This window comes from Podarcis pityusensis (genome assembly GCF_964106645.2).
Source record: "Podarcis pityusensis genome assembly, chromosome: 2".
Taxonomy (NCBI): domain Eukaryota; kingdom Metazoa; phylum Chordata; class Lepidosauria; order Squamata; family Lacertidae; genus Podarcis; species Podarcis pityusensis.
This window is the reverse complement of record NC_138029.1, coordinates 77,525,918-77,545,427: the sequence shown is the minus strand read 5'-3', so window position 1 is coordinate 77,545,427 and position 19,510 is coordinate 77,525,918. Positions and strand designations below refer to the sequence as shown.

Here is a 19,510-nt window from a genome sequence, read left to right as displayed (position 1 = left end):
CTAGTAAGTACAAACTAAAGTTCTTACTCAGTCAGTTTGGTTTTGGCATCTGTTGTAGCTGACAGTGCTTGTGAGACTTGGAAAACAATTCCAGACAGGGCAGTTACTTAATGTTTCTAAAATCCCAGGAACATCCATTTAAACTCTTAACTTGCTACAAAGTATAACCAGATCCTGGAAAAATAATGGATTTTCAAATGAAGTGAAGTGTTTGGTTCAACCAAAAATACTTTCCATTTCCTCATCTACTCCAATAACAAAAACGGTGTACATTCTGAGGTGTCTGACATGCACTTTTTTTAACCCAGCTGAGTTGTAGAATGAATCAGTTGCCTACCCTTTAAAAAGTCCTTGAAACTGTAATACAATTGGCACTGAAACTAGAGAAACATATTTTTCATGGATTGGGAAGCATTCACAGTGTTGTTTTTAAAGTTTAGCTTCCCATTTCTCCTTTATTTAGTTAGGTCACAGATTTATTGGATGGAAAATTACCCTTTAATTTAGGGGTGGCTAATCTTGGCCATCCAGCTGTTACTAGACTCAAACTCCCATCAGCCCCAGCCAGCATGGGCTGCAGCCCAGCAACATCTGGCAAGCCAAAGGTTAACCACCTCTGTTTTAAGCAAAGTCCAATCCACTGTAAGATCAATGCGATTGAAAGGGATTAGGAAAGTGTTCTCATCTACCTAAGTGGAGTTGTTCAACAGAGGCCTGCATGCCTTCACACATATGACAGCTGAGTCTAACTTTGGAAAGCAGTCTCTGTTGATGATTCTTCTCCATCGCCCTTCTTCTGGTTGTTCTGCATCTGCAGAGGGGGGTGAATATAGGTGATCATTTACCAAATGATAATTGACCACACTGTATGTGACCACCAGTCATCTGTATTCTCCTGACAAGAGATGAGTCGCCACTTTCCAGAAGAGTACACACTTACCAGATATCCCTTGTGTGTACACCATGATAAGTTACTACTCAGCTATTTGCTTTCAGCAGTCTATATAAGAGGAAGGACACCCAACCACATGTCCCACATCAAGCTTATAAGCAGTGTGCTCTAATTACTGGATATCAGTTTTAGGCTTTCAGTTTGGGTGAGTGAGAAAATAATATACACCACCTGAAAATGCTTTCTCCCGGCACTAGCAAAATGTTTAGAACATTATTTTTATAGCTAGGTGTTCCTAGAGCATCCAGGAGTTTAAGAGCCAGAGCCTAATAAGTTAAATTAGCAATAAGTTAAATTAGTTGTTGCTCAATAGTATTATTGTCTCGACAGCAGCTAGTGGAAGGTAGGTGAGAAGAGATAGGTGTCACATCAATATGCAGCTTCTGCAGACTGTATGGCATATTCTGAAAGGGAACAAAAAATTGAGGACAGTTACATGAGATCTGGAACAAGCTCTGGGTAGGTTGTCCAGGCCGAGACCTAAAAGCATCTAGGGGTGGCTTTTCCAACTACAGTGTTGCAATGACTGATATGTCTTCTTTCAGAATCACATTTTCTATGCTGACAGGAGAACTTCACTAGGTACAGGTCTTGCCATCAACTTGCAGTGATGGATAAAGATGGACATCATAGAAGTCTCCCTTCTATGCAGACCTTAAAAGGGCAGGCTCTCTCTCAAAACTGACAGTTTCAAAAGTTGTTTGGAACAAATATGCATACCACAGCTGGGTTTGTCTGTGTGCTAAACTGAAACATGTGTCTTATTGGAAATCTTCAATTCTGTTTCATCAAATGTGGACTACAGATATTTCTTTGTTATCTCCCAAAGGTGTAGAAACATTAAAAGATGAGTGATTGCTTTTCACCTTGGATATGAAAGTTTTTCCATTCCTGTGAGGAAATCCTAACACAATCATATTTTTTTATCCAGGACTTCTAAGAATGGAGGTTGTCAACATGTGAATCTCTGTCTCTGTTGAAAAAGGTCCTGTGAATATTCTAGAACTTTTTGTTGGGGAATCCATTTCCTTTGTCTTAGGAACATGTCAAGGAAGTTGAAGTTGCAAAAATCATCCAAAGTAACCAATGTCTGAAAGCTGTAGCTAGGTTTTTAGTTATTTATGGCTTATGCCCAGGACTTGGTGTGAGATGTAAGTGCTATTAAACTAATAATGACCCCAGTGCTATCAAGTTCAACACATATTTATGTGGGGAAATTGCCAAGGAAGTCCAGTAACTTCTGAGTTCAGAAAAGGAAGCTTCCCAAAAATGACAGGATTGGTAAAAAGGAAGCTGAAAGGGAAAGTGAAGCAGGTCAAATTTCTCTGTAATTCTTGCTAGATACTCTACTCAGCTAGAATGTATGCTGCAGACCAGGGCCACAAAGAGTAAAGGGAACTATCTGGGCACAATAAGGCTTCCTTTGAAAAATAGAAGTTTTGTCTAAATGTAGGGAATAAAAAGAAATACAAACTTTGACAAAAGAAATGAGAACAGACAATAAGGAATGCTGTGAAAAAGTACATAGAAGTTTTCAGTCTCTCATGATAGCAGAAGCTGAGGTCATCCAGTGAAGCTGTACGTTGGAAGTTTCAGGACAGATAACAGGAAATACAGTGCACTGTTACTGTGGAATTCATTCTTAAATATGTTATGATTTACATCAACCTGAATGGCTTTAAAAGAGATTTAGGCAAATTCATGGAGGATAAGGCTACCAGTGGCTACCAGTCATAATTTACAAAGAAAACATTTAAATAGCTACCTTTCTACCGGTAGGACTAGGAGGGGGCATGGGCGTGGCCAGGATTTTTGTTAGGGGGCAGGCTTTTGTTAGGGCGGTAGAACCTCAGATAGCATGGGGGGGGCACAGGAAGGAAACAAGGTCTGAAGGGGAAAAATATACAGCCCTTCATCAAAAGATCTCAGGGAAGTTCACAAAATAAAATACAAGATAAAAAACAGCTTGGTCCAGCAGGACTTGATGCAGCAAGACTTATTCAGTGGTTGACTACAGGCCCTCAGCTGAGATACCAGCCAAAGAAAAATGCTATCCTTCTTTCCTTCGATCTTTGTTCTTTTCTTTAACCATCCAATTTGTTCCGTACTGGAATAAGATTTCTGAAAATAACCATGAGAAAACCATTGTGGGTTGTTGTGGGTTCCCTTTCTTTGTCTGCCCTTCACCTTCCTTTGCCAGCTCAGTTGCTGACCATTCAAGTTAAGGTTGGAAAACATTTGAGAAAACCCTTCTTTTTATATTCATTGTTTGAGGAAGTCTAGCATTTTATTTGCCTACAGCCTTTGCAAAAATAGTCTGTGTTGTCAGTGGAAGTTTCTGTAAGCAAATTCCAAACACTGGGGGTTCTATAGAAGACTCTGCCGAGGAGGAAACTCCTCATGTACTGGAAAAGTCCAGTACATAAACACCTCTAGATCATGACCCAAATCTGCTGACTTAGGTAACCACAATTTGAATATGTCACAAAATCATATGCATACTGCAGTTTGCTGTGTTTTATTGGGAAGAGGGAAGGGTGGACTTCCCTGGGCCTAGGTACTGAGCATCATAATTTTGCATCATAATCTTCCATGCTTTTCTCACTGTAGTAAAATACCATACTAATTATCTGCCTTTTTTGTAATAAATCTCTTGTCACTACTCAGTTCAGTGCAACATCTTTTGTTTTTCTTGTTCATATGGATTCCAGCAGCAAGGTCCGCACATTACACTGAGATCGCAGTTTAATGTATTGTATTCCCAAGCAACAATAAAAGGGAGCATGTGGTAGCCATTTCTGTTTGCCAGATGTAGATAGGATCTTGCAAAATGATTTGTCTCCAGTGCACTTCAAAGAAACATCCTGACCCTTTATCACTACCATTTATTCTCTTCCTGCTTTGATCTGTGTAAACTAATTTAAACTAGTTTCTTTTCACATTTCACAAGATTTCTTACTCTGTAAACCAGCCAAATATCAAGCAGGAAGAAAGTGGTTTGTTTGTTTGTTTGTTTGTTTGTTTGTTTGTTTGTTTGTTTGTAATGTGGGTTGGTTTTTTTGTAAACACATCATAGCAATTTGAGGATCTTCAGCTTAGATCATGCTTATTAATGCAGCAGTTACTCAGGAATAATAACTCCAGTGATCACTTCAGTTTGTTTGTTTATATTTGTTTATATGATCAGGATATAAATCCAAGTACTGTACAGTGTAAAAAAAAGGATGCAATTCAAAGCTCTCTGCAAGCATGGTAAACTGAAAGTGATCTAATACACACACAAGTAATTATATGAGAATTCATTTCATGACACTCATATAAAGTTCCCTGTAGAAGTATTTGCTTCCTCTTACTTGGACACAAAATAAAGAATAATGGAAAGGGTTTTTTTATCATAGCAGAAACAGTCTGCTGTACTTGGACTTTTTTCCAGTGAATGTGGGTGTATGGTAATATTTATTTATACATACATACATACATACATACATACCCCACCCACTCTGGGCGGCTCCCAACAGAATATTAATAAAAAAGCGACAACATCAAACATTAAAAACTTCCCTAAACAGGGCTGCCTTTAGCCCTATCTTAAAGTCAGATAGTTGTTTTTATATTGTTAAATCCAGACTTGGTGAGAGTGGAAATCCACTAACTGAACAACTCTGTTGGAGGAAAAGTGGGGAGGCCATATTTGCCAATTTCCCTACAGCCCCCAATGCCCAACTAAAACCTGCTACAGAGGGTTGTGGGGAGGCCATACCAGAGGGTTGCATGAGGCACTGGCAAAAAATCACCTTGTCTCATTATGTCCAACCCATAAGAATTTTTCTTCAAGTGGTCTTTTGTGCAATCACAATTGTTGTATCATCATCCGTGCACACTACACCTTACCCATCAGAAGGCCTTGGAATTCTAGTTCAAACCATGGGCACAGATGCCTTGGGGAACTACATTTCACAAATACCTGCTGCCTCGGTTCATCCTAAGTCCTGGAGAGGGAGGCCTCATAAAGAGGCTTCCAAAAAGATGTTCCTTCTCACTACCAGGCTGAATCTATGTTCACTCTAGAAAGATCATAACTTGGTGGTAGACCACATGCTATGCATACTGAAAGGCGCAGATTCAATCCCTGGCATCTTCAATAAAAGGAATAAGGAAGCAGATAACAGGGAAGACTCCTGCCTGATACTGTGGAGATAAACCACCGGTCAGATGAAACAGTAATGGAATAGATGGACAAGCAGTCTAAGCTGGCTTATCACAACTTTCCTACATTGCACTTATGTTCAGAATTGTATTTATTTACTAGATGTAAATAACTCCTTTTCAACTGGAGTCCTCAGAACAGCTTACAACTTTTATGAAATGCAAATTGATATGTAAAAAGCCAAACAAAATGAGTGCGTCTGGAGCAGGCATCTGGTGTCTGTCTCCTCCTTGTATCTTCTCACAGGGCAGTTAGTAATAGGTGGCCTGGAAGGCAGGGAGGCCGCCTGCAGCAGGAACCCCATCTTCCCCTGCCTCCCAACAGAGAAGCTGGCATTAGGACTTAGATGTAGATCTTCTGCTATGCTAGGCCCTAGCCTCTCTGTCTTCAGCAATTTTTCAGAACATATGCAAGTATAATAATTACCTGAAAATCACAATTGTTGGATCATCATCAGTGTCCAGAGTCTACTCAATATTACTTCATATTGACTCTCAACTCATGTATACTTCCGGGGGGAGGGGGGGCAGACAGGCTATAACTAATATTTGGCTTATCAGTAGGATTGTACCTATTAATATCTTTACAGACTGGCTATAGTATTGTCTTTTTTTACATTTAATAGAATAAGTATCCTGATGTTGTAGTACTTCCCGAAGGATCATCTGGAGATTACATGATCTTAAGAAGTGCTAACCTTCCTGGGTAAGGAAGCTTTATGATACACATTAATGAAAGTTGTTGATGAATGGTCATAGTTATAAATTATAAGTGGAATTTATTTATTTATTCTGTTTACAGCCTTTCCTTCCTTCCAAAGGAGGCCAAGGCAGCAACTGCATAGAAACTGACATAATGGAAAAGTGGTGGTAGTTTTTCAAAGGTTCACAGTATTGAAACATGATGACACAATTTGCTGTATTTGAAATTGATGGCAATAGAAATATTATTGATTGAGCAGGAACACATATTTTAGCAGGGAAAATTTCTCAAAATAAAATCTCTTTAGAATCTGCAAAATGCATTTCTTCAAAATGCAGAATAAGGTGAGTTTCATAACTTTACCTGCTTCAACATTTGAAAGTAAATTAATGATTTGGTTCATAGTCTTCGCTAAAAAGATGTTGAAATCCTCAAAGTAGATTTACAATTTCTAGCATTTCTTATAAAGGCCTCAAGGCCATGATAAAAGTCCAGTACCAGAAAGTACGCACCCTTCATTATTTTGTTTGACAACTCAAGTCATTGTAAGTGCCCTTCCATATTCCATATTGCACTTCTCCTATGAGCCAACCTTCCTTTACATGAATAAATTGCAATAGGTAGATAAGTCTTGGAACAGGAAATTGCTTTCATTGCAACTGACCTTGCCCAGCATTAATGTGCCTTAGCAGGATATGGCTGAGGTGGTAGTCCTGGTGTACAAAAGTGTGTTTAGCAACTACACAGTTGGTACCAGGCACGTCTCTTGAAGGGGTAACTGTAGAGTTTTCCTGCCTCTGAAAGCAGCAGCCCGAAGAGAAAAGGCTGAAAAAGACTTAAGAGCAAAATAACATTCTTCCTTAGCATCAGAAATTCTGCAGCAGCAGGTATACATACGCCTAGTAGTGTGTATTTGCTAACTGCAGAGTTTTTTGCAATACAGAATTTGACCTCTGAAGCTCTGACATTTAATATCATTTGCCTTTTATAGACTTGAGTTAATGATTGTTTGGAAGATATATGTAGATGAAGAAGGAAAAGTTACACCAGTCTTGGATCTCCTCCACAAAATACCAATGTCAGGTATGCCTACACAGTACTGTATAAAGTATTTCTTTCCTTGTTCCAACCATTTAATTCCAGCTTCATTCTCTCTCTGAAAGTCTTCTTGCTTTGCATTCCTGAAAGTACATCCTGCAAAACATTCATTGTCTTGATAACAGTATTCTTTTGGCAGCACTTAAAGACAAACTACACAATACATATTAATAACAAGAATAAAGTCCTCGTTCGCTTTGTTTTAAATAGAAAGCAACTTATTTAGCCTTTTCTCTGCAAAGAAAAAGCATATTGGAGACACACACACAAACACACAAACACACACACACACACACACACACACACACACACACACACCCTTCCTGCTTCTCTGCCCCAAGCTGCAGCTTGCTGAGATAATCAGTTTAGTTTAATGAAGCCCCCAATGGGTTTAGTATGTCACACTTGCATATAATATGTAGTTCAACAAAATCCGCATCTGTTTATTAAATGCCTACAAAGACTTTGCTGGCTAGTTCAGTTGGTATGTGATGTTCAGCTACTTTCCTCCCGCTTCTTGGCCCTTGTTATTCCCTGTAGGCTATCAGATCAAAATACAGCTGTGATAGTAGTACGCATGAAGCCTTGACTACTGCTTCATTTGTGACTTTCTTGTTTAAGGGGAGTAATCTCCACTGGATCCACTATAATACTACACAGTTTAGGGAGGTAGTCCAAGAAGGAAATTCTTTAAGCCACCAAATAACCAGTTTACTTCTCTCAGTTTCAGTATTTTCAACTGAGAATGTAAGGCTGGGGACCTGAAACCCCTTTTGAAAGTCTGATTTTTAGTAAAGAATTGTAAAGGATAATTGTCCCATTCATTACCTATCAACTTACAACTAATGGGGGGGGGGGAGAGATACTGGGTTGCAAGTTTTCAATTCACTCAGTATAGGCTCTCTTCATCTTGCCAAACTTCCTACATAAACAGAAATTCAAGACCTACAGGGTTTAATTACTTTCAACCAATAGCTGATTTTCTCCATATTTTGTTTGAATTGTCCCCAAATGTAGAAATGCTTGAATATTGGTATTGAGTAGTGTGAACTAAACATCAAGTTTGTTTGGCATTTATCCAGAAGAGCAAAAATATTAATTATAAATCTCCTGTATTGAAGGAGTGGAATCTCTGTGACACAGAGGCTAGCCAATCTGACAAGAAATTTCAGAGACGGCAAATAATGAACACACATTTCAAGAGTTTATGGTTGCCCCTTATTACAACTTGGCTATTAATATTTGCAATTTCCATTTTACATTTATTATTTTTATAAAAAAGTAACTGACCTAATTTTGCTTGTTTTAAGCAGCAGCCCGTTCAAGCATCTAACCAAGTTATGACCCCTTTTCAGGCTGGATAGCTCTTGGGGGCTGCATTTTAGCTGTGGGTGGAGTCAGACCCTAAAGCAAGAACACGCACCCACAGCCCATGTAGATCAGTGGGGGGATGGGTTTCATTCATCCCCATTGGAGTGAGGAAATGATGGAAAAGAAGTGGGGGGGACAGGGAGATCATCTTTTCTCCACTCAATTTCTTTAGACCTGCCACTGATTTTCAGCCACTACCATTTTCTTTAGCCAGATGCCCAAGATTTCCTGTCTTCAACACCTCATTTTCCTTTTTCTTCTGTGAAAATTCTGGCAGTGTTGCTCCTTAGGCAGTTTGGCAAAGCCACAGAGGCAATACAAATTATAAATATTAAATGTTTGCAACAGTTGGCAAGTTATAATTAGATAATTATGATATGGCATGCATCCTATTAGTTATCCGTTAGATGCCCCCTACATCGATTTTGGACTGCAAACTTTACGCTGAAAATCATTATCAGGAAATTAAAATTTAAACCATCCTGGGGTAATATACAGAAGCCAGGGATTGATTCACCCTGTGAGGCTGCTATGCAACTTCGTATGGCATACCTAGTTCATCTATTTATTATCTTACACTCAAGCCACATTCTTGAGTGTGGAGGCAAAGTGTCTTTAAAACTACCAAAGCTTAGAATAGGACAAAGATATGTACCGTGATAGACATGCTAGATGTTGAGAGCAGACTATATATATTTAGTGTACCTATAGGCCTATGCAGTTGGGGTAGAACTGATAGTTCTAGTGTCCCCCCCCCCTTTCTTTAGGGAGCCTCCCTTCAAGAAAGTATCCAAGCCACCAAACCAAAATATCCTTCCAAGCCCATCTCCCAGTTTGCAAAGGGTAGCATAACCAGCATAATCAAAAACTTCAGACTTCTAGGGAAATAACAGGAATGCACTCCCACCATCTACCGCCCCTTATAGGTAATCCAGTAGGCAACTAAAAGTACATAGCCAGGCTTAGCTTATCCACACCTGAGAAACAGTACAAATCCTAATGACACAGAGGTAGAAATGGGTTGTATACTGCTAATGTAAAAAAGTATTTTCTTCCTAAATACAGATGAATGCATAAATTCTGGACCTCATTCAAAATTGCAGTGCTAGACCATTTCAAGTCATTATTAGTATTTAAAGTGAATTGTTAACTCCATTTTTTTCCCTCTTACAGTGGTGGAAGCTAACAAGTTTGCATCAGATGCTCCGTACTGCTTCAGAAGTCTACTACATGTGCTTGGAATACAAGCATGCATTGAAACACTGATCAAGTCACTTTGCAATGATAAATGAATACCAGAACAATAAAATATGCATCTATAGTTTATTGAATATAAACATTAAGTTATTTTTCATTTAGAAATCAAACCCATAAAACATGCTATCTGTACAATTATGGCACATATATATATAAATCATCATGACAAATAAATACAGCCATTTTAAATACAAAATGCCAAATAGATAAGTGAATTTTATTTTTAAAAAGTTAACTTTCTGAATTGAAGTGGTTTCTCCCCCCCCCCCCCCTTCAATAGCATTTCCTAGAACCTCTTCAGATCGACCTGGTAAACTCAAGTTTATAAAAAGTGACAGTTTCTGTTCACAGCTGTATATGTAACAGATTCTTAGATTAGAAATGACACTGAAAAGTTAAATGAAAGGAAGTTTCAAGATGCAAAAAACTTCACTCAGTATTCGCAACTGCTTCTTTCCTCAATCAGTGATTAAAGGCAAAACCAGGTTTATCAAACCTTTCATAAAATAGAATTGTGAAATTTTAATTTACAATGGATCAGAAGGCATAGCTACAATTTACAAAATGTAACCTATTTATTTTTAGTCCCAGGATTGCTTATAATGAAAATAGCAAGGTCAAGATCATTGACCCACATACAACTTATCCCATGTACTTGCTGTTTTTTTGCTTTCCAAGTTAAGTAGCACAACCATTTCAAAGGTCTCCCTGCTCTTTTTGAGTGCCGCAACAGTATTTGCATAAAAGCAAGCTTTGTAGCTGTTTTCAAAAGGTGGAAACCTAGTCCTCAAGCAAACCCCTTAAACAGCAATTTAACTCACTTGACTCCCTGGCCCTAGATTATAAATGTAGAATTTTACCTACTTCTGATCAGTTAGTTCTGACCAGAATATGCAAAATCAAATAAGCATTGCTGCACATCTATTTGTGCCATTGCCTTGTTTTGCTTATTGCTTCAGGAATATGGGAATGACAGTCTTCCTTGCAGAACCTTTACATACCAAGAGGAAACCTGATATAAGATATTACCTGACACTTCAGTCAGCTAACAAATTTAAGTACTGATTGTAACCAACCATTAGGCATAGCAGTTTACTAACTTCAACCTAGTTATAAGTCTTATTCTAGATAAATGCCTTAACCTGCAGTTGGGTTCCTTGACATCCTGTGAATTGAGGTCTGTAACTATATAACCACATCTTATAATTAAGCTGTACAGCTATCACAAGACAGTTTTTAGAAGTAATGGGAATGAATAGAGACACTAACAAAATTATGTTCTGTGTAAGATGAGAACAAGTATTCAAATTATACAAGTTTTGAAATGTTACCATTATATTTAATGTTAACTGTAGCAGCTTAATTGGTAATGGCAAGAGTATTCTTTTAGATTTTTAGGGATAGATACTGTACCTTAAAGACAATGAATAAACTGGATCACTGATGACACACACAAAATGTCAGTTAGAACATAAATGCCTACAGTTGAATATCGATACTAATTTTTGAATGGCTAAAGCAGCTTAAAATCTGGGTTTCTCACAGATAGCCTTCACCCACTTCAAGTATCTTGCCCCCTGGCAACCCCTATGAAAGTTTCTCCTGTTCTACAAAAAGCCCATGACATGACTTGCCTTTCCAGCATTTTGAATTCAGAGGCTCAAGTCACGCAGCCAGAATAAGAACAGTAATATTCCTATACAATAAGAGAAGCCTATTGCCATTGCACAGCACAGTGGGAAAAGAGTCTGAGCAGATGAGCCCTGCAGCCTGCCAAACCTGAGGCATATATCCTATTATCTGTATGCAAGATAGGGTAAGAGACAGTAATAATCATGCACAGGCACTTCTAGAGAAAATGCTCCTTGCTAACTAATAACTAATGTGAGGTAAGTTTCAAATTCATAGAGTTCACTTTGAGGAACATCTCAATTAGCAATGACTTTATTTTACCCAGCTCTGGGAGAGTTGCAGGTGTTTAATGTAGAAGGGGGAAATCAACAAAATATTAAGTACAAAACTTATTACTCATGGGCAGGGATAATAAAGCCACTCTTTAACTTCACAAATGCTTCCCACAGCAGCAAAACACAGGATGGCTTGCTTTACTGGAGGGTTTCTGTATATAAATGAGGCACATGTATAGTTATTTTACATGGAGTTAAAAATATCGGGGGGCGGGGGGACAATTGAATGTAATTGTGTTAACACTGGACCATTTGAAAGAGCTTCATAATTAAATCGTTCTAGTGAACTTTTAAAAGCAACACCTATTTGAGTAAGGATGAGCTGGTTTAGTTTGATAAGGCTGTTTTTCTCTATACCATTAAGTTTCCTTTGTTTTGTAAGTTTACTCGCATGTATTCCAATCGCTTTTTTAGAATGGCCACTACAATACCATTTTTGGAAACAACCAAACTCATATTTTGTCACAAGACTAAAAAATATTAAGATTCAAGCTGAAAACCTAGGCAGCACCATATATCCACTCTCCAGCTTAATAACTACTTTAAATAGGAGCTGGTTCACTTTTACAATTAATTTGAGCAAGTGCTATTCAGCAGTTCACATACTATTGTTTGCAAAGTTTCATCTGCAAACCTCATAGGAACACTGGTTCCCTGCATTGAAGAATTAAATTCAAGATACTCACTTCTCTGCTTCATACAGTAGTCATTTGATTCAAACTTAACTACTTTCCCAGCAACCAGTTTACTAAGGGTCTGTAGGGTGCATATGTCTGTCTAACTCTTTTACCATAAATACATTCCTTCAAGGTAGTCTGAGTGGTATTCTGTGTTTCTGAAAGGCAGATAAATTTAAAGCACAACTGAAAATAATAGAAAACCAACATAACTTAATTATTCCCATTCTGTGTTTGATAAATATTTAGCCAGTTACATTTTATGGAGAAGTAGTGTGCAGTCTTCATTTTCTTTCAAGAGATTTGACATCACCGAGTCGTCTTTGGCCTGTGTGTTCTTCAAATAGAAGTTTACTATCTTCCTATCAAGTTTGTACTGATGGTGAATGCTTTCATATGGCTTAAGGTCTAGGTCCAAGACGGAGACGGAAAAGGTGAATCTTGATTTAGAAGTTAAAACCAGTGGCCTCTGCACTGCACTGTAGTTTGAATTTAAAAAGAAAAGTTACTTCTTGCCCCAAGAAAAAATTATGACATTAATAGACTTTTAAAAATCTTCTACACATGAAAAAGTTTACCCATTACCTAATCATGACCAGCTTCAGCTGATGCTGCATTTTTGAAGTAGCTGTGGTCTTAAATAAGATACAGCTTTTCCAGTCCAAAATGTGGTGGAATGAAAATTTAGTTGATCATGTTGATCATTTTCCACCTCAGTTTATGCCAAGCATCCCTAAATTGTTATACCACCAACATTGCCATAAAAATGAACTGCACTGAGATGTTAGCAATCTGCTTACTTAAATTTAAGTCACCATTTTCACCAGATTATATTGCATCAGTTATAACACAGGGAGAATATATAGTATTAGTAATCATTTCCCTAAACCAAGACATTTAGGTCTTAAATCTGAAGAAATAAAGATCTGCATAGAAGTTAATATAGCAGTATGTCCTGTTACACAAATTTTGTTCTGATATGTAAATAATACAGCTGTGGTCCCATGAGGCATTTCTCTAAGATTCCCTGGTAAGTAAAGTCATTCATTCTGGTGCTACCATACCAGTACAGGAATGTGTCAAGTATTCCATACATTTATGTGCCCGACACTGCAGATAGAAACCAGCATTAATGGCTAGTCCCTTGGAAGGTGCATCATCTGTGCAGTTGCTAACCACAATATGAGACTCCCATCCTCATGGGACAAAGACTTTACCATTATTCCCTTACTGGCATAGGAGCAGGGAGCAGAAGCTATGCTGGTAAAGTTTAGTTGAAGAACCCCTATTTATATGTTTTAACTGTTTCCCTAACTGAAAATATATATAAATTTCAATGTAACTACCATAATTATATTTTAAATTAAAACCAGAGCCTTTCTAGAGACATTCAGAACTTTGCAAAGTGAGTTAGAATGTAGCAGACATATTTATCAATGACTGGCCAATGCTGACAGAGCAAGGGGCAAAATGAAGGAGTTCCCCTCAAGGGAAGAAGTGCCCATCGGCCAGTACATATGGGTGTCACCCCAAGCATTCTAATATGTCACGAACCTCTTGACCAAGCTATGTGTACTATTAAGAAATCTAAAAAATAGATTACTAGGTTTTCAATAAAGGCTGTCATAGGCATCATCACTTTTGCATGCTTTTAGTTGAATGGGGTTTGGAGCTTAAATTATGATCAATGGACAATAAAATTTGAACCAAAGCAGCGTTAACTTCAATGTATACTGATCATTCTGAAGAGTGTGGACAGAGAACCTCCAAGAAGCATGCATAACATTCTAGATCATCTTACCATTCATCCTGCTGGCAAGGTGAGAGGGCAATCATAATGGAGCAGTCCTTTGCTGTCATTGCAACTCTGTACTGCTGAACCTGCAACAAAATTAAGACGGGACTCATCTAACAGACAATTACTTAAGAATTATAATGGTGACTCAGCCAATCACAAATGCAAGCCAGCCTCTTACATCTTTATTGTCTGTATTGTGTGGCAAAACAAGAGTATAAATCTTGACCTCCTGTATACATAGATAAATACTGCAAGGGTCTGCCCCCATTTCAATTTTGCCAGTTGATATGATACCAGAAACAGCTGCTGGCCACTGTTGATTGTACCCGTATATTATCTGGGGTATGAGAGAGTCCCTTTCTTGTATTAATCAAGGAAGAGGAATCAAGGAAGTAGTTATTAGGAAGCAGGGCATGCTGCTGGCCCTAGCCCCTACATTAAGCCAATGAAGCCGATGTGTAAGCTTCCATGCAGTCTGCATGGAAACATATACATATAGAGAGACCTATGCTTGCAAGCCTTCCCCTGGTCAGACACCAACTCTGCATGGATGCAAGAGGCTGCCCCTTACCCACATGAATGGGTCTTATGTTCCTCTACACAATCCTGTACATTTATATATGTTTGGGAATTTGATCAAGCAAAAATCAGATTGTATTCATGCTGTTGTCAAATTATGCCACTGGTAGGCCACACAGGTATAGGTACATCAACTTCATGGAATATTTCACTGTACTCCAAGTAGTCAAGTAACCAATTAATTGACAACATTACAACCCTACCTCTGTTCTACTGAGCCACATGTTGGAGCCTACAACACTAGTAACCAGCAGAGAAATATCAGCCAACACATTCAGCAGACAGTTTTATTCTCAACATTAATACACCACTTTCCCTCAAAGCTGCTAATAAAACCAAGCCATAAAACAAAAAAAAAATTAAGCAGTTCTTACACCTGGAGCCTTATTAGAGCTTTAACATGTTTAGGTTTCATTGTGCTGGCTCCAGACTTATCTTTGGCCGAACTTTGCTAACTGGAGGCTCCCACTGACACAAGGGGAAGGGGCAATTTTGGACACAAATTCCTCCCACCTGCAGCATCCTATGCTGAATGAAAACAAGCTCTGGAGAGTCAGAGTATTCCCTGGAACAATGTGAGAGGTAGTGCAGAGACAGCAGGGGTAGTGTGGGGGATTGCTCAAAATTGCCTTCCATTTCCTGCCACAGGAGTGTCCAATTAGAATGTTAGTCTCTATTTATATAGCACACAAATGATGCTGTGATCCATCACTTCTGAGTCACGTAAGCACATAAAGAATTCAAGCATAGGTGGATGGCTTCATTGGTTCCAGGGGCAATGTGGGAGAAAGCACTCAGGTTGCGTCAATCGCATCAGCCCCAATATGTGGCAAGGTCAGATGAAGCCCTGTTCCACTTCTAATGCAGAGTGAAATGATTGGGTGGTGGCTATTAATACCAGCATTTTACTTACTAAAAGAAAGAAACCATTTCCTGTTCCCTTTGACCAAGTGTACAGAGGCAAAGGACTTGTATTGCTAATACAAACTGAATTGGGAGTGCATTAAGAATTCCTTGGGGGGGGCTTCTTATCTTTACTTAAAATTGGTTCAAAGTAAGGCAATGCCTTCCATGCAAAGCTGGTCTTAATATACGGTACCATTAGCAAAATCTGCATAGTAATTAGTGGTGTCACCAAAAATTGTAATTACCTCATCTGTATTATAAACTAAGCATGATTTGTCTCAGACGTTTTCCTCCAGTTTGGACTGTTATCTGAGCAAGTGAATCATTGTCTGGTAACTGGAACGCTACCACTACACCTTACCCATCAGAAGGCCTTCAGAAGGCACAGATGCCTTGGAGAACTATATTTCACAAGTACCTGCTGCCTCGGATCATCCTAAGTCCTGGAGAGGGAGGCCTCATAAAGAGGCTTCCAAAGATATGTTCCTTCTCACTACCAGGCTGAATCTATGTTCAGTCTAGAAAGATCATAACTTGGTGGTAGACCACATGCTATGCATACTGAAAGATGCAGGTTCATTTCCTGGCATCTTCAATAAAAGGAATAAGGTAGCAGATAACAGGGAAAACTCCTGCCTGATACTGTGGAGATAAACCACCGGTCAGATGAAACAGTAATGGAATAGATGGACAAACAGCCTGATCTGGCATATCACAACTTTCCTACATTGCCCTTATGTTCAGAATTGTATTTATTTACTAGATGTATACCCTCCTTTTCAACTGGAGTCCTCAGAACAGCTTACAACTTTTATGAAATGCAAATTGATATGTAAAAAGCCAAACAAAATGCGTGCATCTGGAGCAGGCATCTGGTGTCTCTCTCCTTGTATCTTCTTCACAGGGTAGTTGGTACCAGGTGGCCTGGAAGGCAGGGAGGTCACCTGCAGCAGGAACCCCATCTTCCCCTGCCTCCCAACAGAGAAGCTGGCATTAGGACTTAGATGTAGATCTTCTGCTATGCTAGGCCCTAGCCTCTCTGTCTTCAACAACTGTTCAGAACATATGCGAGTATAATAATTATCTGAAAATGGCATCTACTAATAATTAATAAGAAGGAACTTCGGATCCTTGCCTTTGTCAGTGCATATGCTACTGTTCCATCATCTTCAGTTGAGATATCTAGTAGCTTCTCATAGAATGATTCATTATAAGGCCCATCTATCTGTAGCACATTCCTTAAAAAACAGGGGGGGAAACCAATTAGAGAACAGGTCAAAAACTAGAATTACATAACTGTATTGCCGATTATACTATATTTGTGTATCATTAAACAATTGCACAAAATTTGTTTCCGCTGCTGTTTTCTTACCGTACATCTAGCTGCTCAAAAAAAATGTGTTTTTAACAAGTGAGGCTGTTGCACCCTCTAGTGACCTTTGTCTAAAATCACAAGAGATGAGCCATGGAACTAATATTGCAAAAACAAGGCATCTCCAAAGTAACATTCTAGTCTTTTGTTTTTGAAATAGAACCTGAAATAAAAATGTTGCAGAGCAAAGTGCTTTTGTTCAGGGTTCTGTCTAGTCTGTCATGTCCATTTTAAAGTGTTTTTGTACTGCTGCAAGATGCTCTTCATAGTCCAGACCAACTTGTCAGTCCATTTGTGTGTACTTTGTGTGTACTTTTTGAAATAAGAAATTCAGTATATAAATACTTAGCAACACTCTTGTTTTTTGGGTCTACACTGACTTAGAAAGAAGCAAGTCCCTAACAAAGCAAGTCTCTAACAATGCAGAAGTCTCTCTTTAATTCCTAATGTGAGCAGAATCCACTGGCTTGCACTTAACATTAAATTTTGGTTTAGTCCCCAGAGGTGAGGAACCTATGGCCCTCCAGATGATGTTCAACTTCCAACTCCCATCACCCCAAGCCAACGTGGCCAATGGTCAGGGGATAATGGGAGTTGTCTGGAAGCAGACAGGTTCCCCCACGCCTGCATGTAGTGCTGTGTGGGTGAACCTGAACAATGTCCACTTCCACTGAGTTTAATTTCAGGTTCGAAGAAACTGAGCTTAGTGTTGTGTGAACCAGGAATCCTGGTTTAAAATAAGTAATGGTTAGTTGAAAACGCCATCCACAGTTTGAAGTTGGCTTGTTTATCAGATACCATTGTTTGTTTTAAACCAGCACTCCTGGTTCACATATAACACTATGCTATATGTTATATTCTTTGAAACCAAAAGCAATATTGGCAGAAAAGAATATTACAACCTCTGCATCAGTCCAAATGTTATATTCCAGAACTGCAGAAATAATCCATATGTCATTAACTCAAATGCCACACTGCAATATTGTTGGTAGATCCTCTTCTTAACAGAGGAGGAGTGTGCATTTTATAAGAACCAGCCCATTACTGTCTTTCTTTTCCCAACACAGAAAATGAATAACTATTACTGTGTTAAAGAAAAGCTGTGTAAATAAGAACAAGAACTGTCAAAAAAGCTATTTTGTGACAGGAGTCCTTTATCCAATGTGGTATGAAAGAAGGGCAATTGCCAACAATATTGGTAGTGTGGCATTTGGGTCAGTGAACTGTGGGTAATTTCTGCAGTATAACTTCTGGATTTATGCAGAGGTTGTAATATTACAGACCACCTTCTTTACTCAAAACGCTAAGCTAAGCTGTATATTACGACTCAGAGCTGTACATAGAGTGACATCATTGTTTTCTTAAACTGGTAGATCTGAAGGGTCAAATAAATGCAGCATCTTCCCGCAAGCCCTAATCCCCAGTATCATGGTGAAGATAATCCTAGAATAGCTGAACAGGCCCTCCGAGTTTTAAAGAAACCTTAATGAGCCTTTGAGAACAATCTTCCACATTGCTCAGTGAGCTTCACTAAGCTCTACTCCATTCCACTTGTTTGGTGCCATGAAATCTTACCTCTCTTTGGGAAACTCTTCCAAGTATTGCTCCACTCTGTTGTACAAAGGATATACACCCTCAATATCCAGCATATCCAGCATCTGAGCCTGGAGGGTTTTGTAGAGGAGACATTCTTTGGGCAAGCCGGAGGTCTCCATTTTATTTTTGCCTGAAAGGAAAGCATGTTTTCAAAACTGGTTTGACAAAAAAATATATACAAACCTCTCTGCTCACAACTAACAAAAGCAAAGTTATGGAGCAGGGGAGATTAACCATGCCCAATTTACGTATTTCAAAACAAAAGCCAGATTTGTACCCCCAGTTCAAAAAAGGAAACAATGAGGCACTGTAATTCAATGTTCAGCTCTAGTTACAAAGGACATTTCCAAAACAACAGAGAAATATAAGTCCTTTACTGCTCCCAATATTGAGGGAAGATTTATGGTGATATGCTAATACTATTGCAAATGGCATACATTTTTAAATGTCAAGGCCTCAAGTTGTACAATATTTGAGTGTCAATCCTAAGAAGAAATATTATCTTAGCACATTTTGAAAATACCCAGTCCCCCACCCTCAAGTTATTCAGAAGAAAAATTTCACCAAACTGATTTAATTGATTTTTAATCATGCACATCTTTGCAAATCTAAGTTTTGTATAAAAGGCACATTTTACACAGTGTAGATTTTTAATGCCATATTCCGGGGGTTCCCAAACTATGGTCCACAGACCATCAGTGGTCTGCAAGCTTCATTCAGGTGGTCTACAAGTGTGGCCATGAAGAACAGCAGGAGCAGCAATTGTGAACAGCACGTACAGTGCATTCAGTATTCATATTGATTTTTAATTGTGTTTTTATTGCCACTTTTATTTCTCAACATTTCAATGTTGCACTATGTTGATTGTTTCATTAGGGCAAGTACTCCTTATCTCCCACCACATGCTGTTCTGGAGGTTTTCCTACACCTTCATGAGATAATTTAGGGAGGCACAGTGGGAGGAAGCCCCAATGCACAAGCATCAGTTCTTGCATGGGCTTCTGCTGTCAGGACTCATCAATTTTCAA

At 38.7% G+C, this 19,510-nt stretch overlaps 2 protein-coding genes across 5 annotated transcripts in view; one reads left to right on the top strand and one right to left on the bottom strand.

Annotated features, from left to right (window-relative positions):
- Positions 1-9,667, top strand: part of CENPP (centromere protein P) — a 158,362-nt gene extending 148,695 nt beyond the window's left edge. For both annotated transcript variants that reach the window (XM_080994247.1, XM_080994248.1), the window contains exons 7-9: positions 5,785-5,864; positions 6,853-6,944; positions 9,504-9,667. In XM_080994247.1, the coding sequence (XP_080850373.1) occupies positions 5,785-5,864; positions 6,853-6,944; positions 9,504-9,622 (291 nt within the window). In that variant the 3' untranslated portion in view covers positions 9,623-9,667. The remainder of the gene's footprint in view (positions 1-5,784; positions 5,865-6,852; positions 6,945-9,503) is intronic.
- IPPK (inositol-pentakisphosphate 2-kinase) overlaps positions 9,640-19,510 on the bottom strand; it is a 30,590-nt gene continuing 20,719 nt past the window's right edge. For all 3 annotated transcript variants that reach the window (XM_080994206.1, XM_080994207.1, XM_080994208.1), the window contains 4 exons: positions 18,462-18,612; positions 16,650-16,752; positions 14,033-14,112; positions 9,640-12,710 (listed from right to left, as the gene is read on the bottom strand). In XM_080994206.1, the coding sequence (XP_080850332.1) occupies positions 12,485-12,710; positions 14,033-14,112; positions 16,650-16,752; positions 18,462-18,612 (560 nt within the window). In that variant the 3' untranslated portion in view covers positions 9,640-12,484. The remainder of the gene's footprint in view (positions 12,711-14,032; positions 14,113-16,649; positions 16,753-18,461; positions 18,613-19,510) is intronic.